The following is a 1,172-nucleotide window of genomic DNA, read 5'->3' on the forward strand; positions in this document are numbered from 1 at the left end:
TTAACACAGCCCCAAATCGGGGGCGGGCAGAGGGCTGTTCAGATCTGGGCTGGGTCATGTCCACAACATGAGACCCCAGAGCCTCAGGAGCCCTCACTCTCACATGTGGAAACCAGGAGAGGCCCAGCGGGGCAGCAGCAGCTTTCTTGGTGTTACCTGGCTTCCTGCCCCGTGGAGCCTTCTTCACTGACACATCTGAGTCTGAATCGGAGTTGGAGTCTGACTTGGTCATGTCCACGGCTGCGTTTCCCATTTCCGAATCCGAATCCACTTTGGAGTCCGAGTCGGAGGCGGACTCCACTTTCTGCAGGCACAGAGCAGGGTTGGACCAGGGGGGTGGCAGTGGCTCAGCAGCGTGCCCCAAACCACAGCACCACGGGACCCAGTGGGGTCACTGAGGCATCAGGGAGGTCCCAACTAGAGTTGAACCCACATCCAGCCCGGGGTAGAGCCCCACTGCCATTCCCCGCTCTGGGCAGTGCAGAGCCCAGACTCCTCTCCAGCTTCCCTCCCACTACACTGCAGGGCAGGGCTCTTTTACCTTCTTCTTCCTCCCTGCCGGTGGCACCCTCCGGGGAGCCCGGGCCACTGGCTTCTTCTCGGGAGTGAAATCCTGGAGGAAAACACAGATATAAAGAAACAGGGAACAGGCTCATGGCAGTTTCAGAAGCCAGGCAGGCTCCCTCAAGCCCTAAGACGGCGACGTTCCTCCTCCACCCCTTTCCCAACCACCCTGCCAACCTCCTACAAGCATATCCCAAAACCCTCTCACCTGGTCACTGTTTTTTTCTGACTCAGAAGATGTTTCTGAGTTCTCTTCTTCTGTCAGGGAGGGGCTGCCCTGATCTAAGTCACTGGAGGATTTCCGAGGTCGTTTTGCCACCGGCATCTGGCACAATAGGAGGAACCACATGAGGGAAGCCCACTCCCCCTGCACCCACAACAGAAAGCCAACGTGCGCTGGGAAGGGACTTTGCCTGACTCTTCCCGACCGGCCCTGCAAGAGCAGCCACGTGCCCTCAGAAGAGCCGTGCAGCTCCTGGCTTCAAACCACGCCAGGACTCGGCCACCCCGCTATCGCACAGACAACACGAGGCAGCTGTGAGCCCCCCCAAACACACACTGAACCCCGTTTCCCAGTGGAGAATCCAGAGGGAGCTGGTTTCTTCACC

At 59.0% G+C, this 1,172-nt stretch overlaps 1 protein-coding gene across 1 annotated transcript in view; it reads right to left on the bottom strand.

Annotated features, from left to right (window-relative positions):
- Positions 1-889, bottom strand: part of LOC104278584 (hepatoma-derived growth factor-related protein 2) — a gene marked incomplete at its 5' end in the record, with an annotated part of 4,045 nt that extends 3,156 nt beyond the window's left edge. The window contains 3 exons of the mRNA XM_009875607.1: positions 98-304; positions 542-613; positions 773-889. Of these exons, the coding sequence (XP_009873909.1) occupies positions 98-304; positions 542-613; positions 773-889 (396 nt within the window). The remainder of the gene's footprint in view (positions 1-97; positions 305-541; positions 614-772) is intronic.
- Positions 890-1,172: the final 283 nt, after the last annotated feature.

The sequence above is a fragment of the Apaloderma vittatum genome, unplaced genomic scaffold (genome assembly GCF_000703405.1).
Source record: "Apaloderma vittatum isolate BGI_N311 unplaced genomic scaffold, ASM70340v1 scaffold24800, whole genome shotgun sequence".
Taxonomy (NCBI): domain Eukaryota; kingdom Metazoa; phylum Chordata; class Aves; order Trogoniformes; family Trogonidae; genus Apaloderma; species Apaloderma vittatum.